We start from the raw sequence: 6,000 nt of genomic DNA on the forward strand, positions 1-6,000 counted from the left end.
AAAGTTCTTGGAAATATATTTAAACATCCAAGACATCATTAATAGCCCTTCAAAATATTGAAACAAATATCCTGAAAATCTTTTTTTCTAAAAAAAACATTTTGAACTTTTTTATAACTTCTATTTTTTAGGCTATTTTTTCTAATATATCTCCCAAAGTCCTTAAAAACCATATCTTAGTTTAAGATATTAAAATATCTTTCTTCCTTCCCGCAATTTATATTTTTAGCATCCTACCACCTCCCACCCCCTTCAAAAATAATTTATTATTCCACACACGATTTGAACATTTTACATTCTTAACGCTAAGCAACAACATGTCTTCTTAATAAATTAAATTAGGCAACTGAGCTACCACTATGACATTGTTGGAACCTATTTGAAATTCCAAATATGCTACCCACTCTATTATGTAGTGTCCTCTTGCATACACATAACACACAAACACACACACGTACCATTTATTTGATTGGCATCAACACCCATTGTCCCAGCCTTAGTAAATGGCAAGAGAGAGATATACAATCAGAAACACACACACACGGACACACACAAACATATAGGTACACATATGTGTGTAACTTTTCAATGAATACCAAATATACAGACATTCAGCACGTCGCAAAAATGTTTTAACAATGCCCGGGTATGAAATCAAATTAAGTATTGACGTCAAAAGGACAATGACAACAAGCTAACAACCCAACAACCAACAACAGCTCGAACAGCAGCAGGAGCGGCAGAAGGAACAGCACCAGCAAAACACACAAAATCTATATGTGAATGGGTTGGTTTCCCTATTTTTTCAGTTGTTTTTTTTTACATTCTTGTTGTTGGTATAAGTAAACACCTGTAGTCGCACACACAGACACACACACGGAGAAAGAGAGATAAAACACACACGCTGACTGACATGTTAACACATGTATGTAAGTTTTGCGGCCATGTCGAATACATTTGCTTACATGTTACCGAGCGAATATACGAACGAACAAACGATGCTTTCATGTGTGTTTGGCTTGTTGGTGTCGATGTCAGTGTCAGCTCTTGTTCTTCATTTGTTGTTGTTGCTGTTGCTGTTGTAAGTGTTTTGGTCGCTCTCTTTGTTTGTGTTTGTTGTGTGTGCAGGGCTGGTTATTGTTAAAAAGTGTTCAATTTCAACCCCATCATTGTTCAAAATGACATTGTGCTGCCACAAGTTACAGACACCAAAAAAAAAAAAAACGGAACACCACCACAACAGCAGCAACAACAGCTGAAGGATAACTGTTTCTGGGTCCTGGAGGAGCAAAGGATGGGAAAACAATATTTGAAACGTAAAAAAAAATATACCAAACACAAGAGTCAACGTCATTTACACCTTTGGCTATATTTTATTTCCATTTTTAGTGGTTATTGTTATCGATACACATTCGTACATATGTAGGTGTATGTGTGTGGGAGTTAGGGTATAGTTGTTTCTTAATTTGATATATTGATATTGAAGTAACTTTTTTTCGTTCGGCAATTTATATTGATATGTTTTCTAATAGCAATGTGTTTTTTTGTCTTCTTTTTTCTCTCTCATTTTAGAATGTCCCACCGCCATGGATGGCATGGAACGTTTTGCATGTCCGACACCCGACGTCCAGGGCAGATATCGTTGCATAGACGATCATGTCCTGTGTGATGGCTTCATTGACTGTCCCGAGGGTGAGGATGAAGATCGAAGATCGTGTATGTTCTACAAGACGGTAAGTGGAAAATTTAAAACGAAATCAAAATGTTAATTAACTATAAAGATAAGAGATTACCAAGGACATTAAGGTTCATATATAATCTATTATATTTTTCTGGAAACCGAATTTTTAAAAATTATTAAAAGGGGTCTTCTTTGATCCGCTCCGAACATACATATACAATTTCGCGACGATTGGTTCATAACTTTTGCCTGACCGTTTTAACAAATTTTAATGTCTAGACGATCGGTAAACTAAAAGGAGGGTCTACGACCAATATTCCGCGGCGTTACAAAAAGCTATTATATGCTTACAATATATTTGTGTAGGACATAAAAATCCGCTCAAGTGTTTGGTCCTTCAAAAAATATTAAAAAAGCCATCGCCTATTTGTGGTCATTGAAAAAAAATTATTTTTAAAACTTTACCACATTTTTGGCAAAGAAGCCACGCCTATGTGTGGTTACCGGAAGGACATTTTTTTAAAGAATACACCTATTTGTGGTTCCCGGAAAGAAATATTTTTTTAAAATCCACTACTATGTGTGGTCCCTGAACATTTTTTTTTAAGTCAAAGTCTATTATTAGTCCCTTAAATATATATTTTTGTAATCCACGCCTAAATTTAGTCCCCGAAAAAAATATTTGTAAAAAATTCTGGCTGTCGTAAGCTTTTAAAAAATATTTGTTTTTAACAACCATGCGTATATTTGGACACTCAAATAAAAATTTGTAAAAAAATCTCGACTTAATGTGGTCTCTGAGAAAAAACAAAAAACAACCCATGTGGTTCCTAATAAAAATTATACAAACTCAGGTTCTTTTTTAGGTACTCGAAAAAAATCCATACGAACCACTTTAATATTTTTTAAGCGTAGATTTTTTAAAATATTTCTTCAAGCAAAACTTTCGAGGGAAATTAAGTCAGTCACTGTTTCTGAAAAACATTTAAGATTACAAGATCAATCAAAAAACATCCTTCTTCAAGGATTTACAATGCAGTTATGCTTAATTTTTTTAAACCTATTTCCTGATATGAGCCCAAAAAGTTTTCCAGTTCTGGATGCCTGGTATGTTTGAGAAACAAAATAAAAATTTTAATCTGGTATCAGTGTTCATGCACATTAAATTGTATTAAATACTTTATGTAGTTGATTTATTAGAAACAAATAAACGCATAGATTAAAAAACAAAAACTAAAAATGTTTTTTTTATTTATTTATGGAAGTCTAAAAAATTTGTCAGTGGGGGTTCTTTATAATAGTTTCTTAATATTAGCTGTCAAATGCCAATCGTGGCTCCGAAAGAATTAAAAAAAAAATATCCCAAAAATGTTCTGCCTTTTTTGGTAAATTTCACAAAAATACCAGGCTCTCAGAATGTAATAGCTAGTTGCCAGGCAGAAAAATTAGAAGTTTTAATCAGGCATCATCATGCTTAAATCTAAAAACTTCGATCTGGCAACTCCCTACCAAAAATGTCCAAAAATATTGGTCTGACAGCCCGAACATTTTTTGTTTTTGGTAAATTTCACAAAAATACCAGGCTCTCAGAATAAAATAGCTAGTTGACCGACAAAAAATGCAAATTTTGATCTGGCAACATCATACTTAATTCTAGAAATTTCGATCTGGCAACTCCCTACCAAAAATGTCCAAAAATATTGGTCTGACAGCCCGAAAAACATTTTTGGTAAATTTAACAAAAATACCAGGCGCCCAGAATAAAATAGCAAGTTGCTCGCCAAAAAAAATAAAAATTATGAAAAATTTTGGTCTGGCAACACCCTACCCGCCAAAAAATTCGAGCGCCTAACAGCATGCTACAAATTTTGTAATTTCATGTAAGGCGTTGCCAGATGCAAATTTTATCTATATTTTTTTTATTTTTGGCGGGCTACTTTCTATTTATTCTGGGCGCCTGGTATTTTTGTGAAATTTGGCCAAAAAATGCACCTAACAAGGTGACAGAAAAATTGTGACGTCATCACATAAATGTATGTCACACTCATAGAGGCATTTATACTTACCGCAATTGAATCCGCAAAATAAAAACAATATTTTTTGATTTTTTTTTTAATTTTTATTAAATAGTCTTTGTAAAAATCATATGAATACATTTAAAAATGTTACTTTACTAACAAAAAATTCTTAACAACTTAACCGACTTATTTGGTCTTTACTGTATTGAAATCCTTAATTTTTGAATTTTACGATTAAGCGAACCAGTTCCAAAAGTTGCAAATAATTATCGTTATAGGCGGGCCTGCCGCCGTAATTTGGAATCATACGGAAATCCGTGAATATATAATTCACAACAACCTTAAATGAGAAATAAAAGAGCTTAAATTAAAAAATATAAATATATATATTTTTAAGATGAGAAATATGTTTTAGTTTGAAATTAAACGTTTGAATAACATCAGTCAAATAAAGTTTAAGCTTTAGTTTGGTATTTGTTTGTCTAGATGACTGTATGTGGGTTATCAGTGTTTTTTTTAATTTCAAATTTATTTTAAACTTTAATCAAGTTCGAAGATGGGACCCATCATTCCACTCCTTCTTCACAGAACAAATTAAATGGATATTGATACTACCTCGATTATCCACTACGCCTTCATAGGACCCTTAAACATATTTTTACAAAAATCTAAGCCTTGATTGGTATCTTTAAAAATATTTTCAAATAGTCCTTAAAAACATATTTCAAAAAATCCACGCCTTGAAATAGTCCTTAAAACATATTTCAAAAAATCCACGCCTTCAAATAGTCCTTAAAAACATATTTCAAAAAATCCACGCCTTCAAATAGTCCTTAAAAACATATTTCAAAAAAGCCACGCCTTCAAAAAGTTCTTAAAAACATATTTCAAAAAATCCACGCCTTCAAATAGACATTAAAAACATATTTAAAAAATCCACGCCTTCAAATAGTCCATAAAAACATATTTCAAAAAAGCCACGCCTTCAAATAGTCCTTAATTTTTTTTTTAATTCACAAATATTTTAGGCTCACTAAAATATTTGTCAAGTCCTTAAACATTGTTTTTTAAAAACTCCACGCTTTTTTTAGTCCTTAGAAATATATATTTTTAAATCCTTGCTATAGAGTCCTTCAAAAATATTAAAAAAAATATATCAAAAATATTTTTAAAACATGCCCTAAAAACTTCGACGTCCTTTAAGAAGAAAAATAATTTACAAAAAAATTTTGTTGTTGTTTTGTTGTTGTTTTTTGTAATTAAAGAAAAGTCCTAATTTTTGATGGCGGGCATGATAACTCCTCACTGGAACATCGGAATCCGAAAATTCCAACGGTGTTAGAAAGAGTACATGTCTGGCTCTCGTATGAACTAGGATTATTGACTTCGCTCTAAAATTATCAAAATGGTGGACCTTTGAAAAAATATTTTTGGAAAATCGCCAATTTTTTACCAAAACCCAAATTAAAAAATAAGGAAGATCTTCACCGATTGGCTTTATCCTAGTTCATACGATAGCTATACACTCACAGAGAAACGTGTAAAAATTTGAAATCGATTGGGTTATTAATTTTTGAGTTATCGTGCCCGCCATTCGCAAAAAAAATGTTTAGAGAAAACGCATTTAAAGTTTGAGAAGCCCTTCAGCCGCCACTTGATGCTGACACAATAAATCGGCTATAACTTCAAGAGTTCTTGAGATTTTCATTTGAAATTTTGTAGGGACATTCTTTAGTTAGTGTAGATTCGAATTATATCAACATAATTTAAACCTTAAACCATAAAAATATTTGTTAATAAATCCACGCCTTTCTATGGTATCTTAAAATATTTTTTTAACACACGCTCCTCTATAATCCCGCAATATATATTTAAAAAAATTCAAGCCATTTGGTAGTGCTGTTTTATCTTTTTTTATTAATTTTCACAATTAATTTATTTTTAATTATATTTATGTATCTCTTTTCAGACGAAAGCACATCTGGATGTGCTGGCTGATGCGTTACTAAGATGGGCCCGAGGCCGCTAGGTCTAAGAAACTGTAACATAGTTAAAAAGATGAAAGCCAGCAGTAGCAGCAACAGTAAATAACAGCAACAATAAAGTATGAAAAACATAACTCCTCCGCCATTCATGTAACCCCCCCAAAAAAGAGACGACGACGATGAAGAAGAAGAATATGAAGCAAAAAAAATTCCTAAATTAAATTTACCCAAGAACAACAAGCAATCGAAAATACACATCGTAGTGGACAAGAAAATTCTAAAACAAAATTCTCCTTGATCTCCCTTTTCCCTACTA

The 6,000-nt window shown here is 32.2% G+C and overlaps 1 protein-coding gene across 1 annotated transcript in view; it reads left to right on the top strand.

Moving 5' to 3' along the window:
• LOC133335714 (putative mediator of RNA polymerase II transcription subunit 26) overlaps window positions 1–5,758 on the top strand; it is a 118,128-nt gene extending 112,370 nt beyond the window's left edge. The window contains exons 4-5 of the mRNA XM_061544015.1: window positions 1,573–1,733; window positions 5,669–5,758. Of these exons, the coding sequence (XP_061399999.1) occupies window positions 1,573–1,733; window positions 5,669–5,728 (221 nt within the window). The 3' untranslated portion in view covers window positions 5,729–5,758. The remainder of the gene's footprint in view (window positions 1–1,572; window positions 1,734–5,668) is intronic.
• The last annotated feature ends 242 nt before the right edge of the window (window positions 5,759–6,000 follow it).

The sequence above is a fragment of the Musca vetustissima genome, unplaced genomic scaffold (genome assembly GCF_032173495.1).
Source record: "Musca vetustissima isolate MV318-11 ecotype Yass unplaced genomic scaffold, APGP_CSIRO_Mvet_v1 utg7804, whole genome shotgun sequence".
Lineage (NCBI taxonomy): Eukaryota > Metazoa > Arthropoda > Insecta > Diptera > Muscidae > Musca > Musca vetustissima.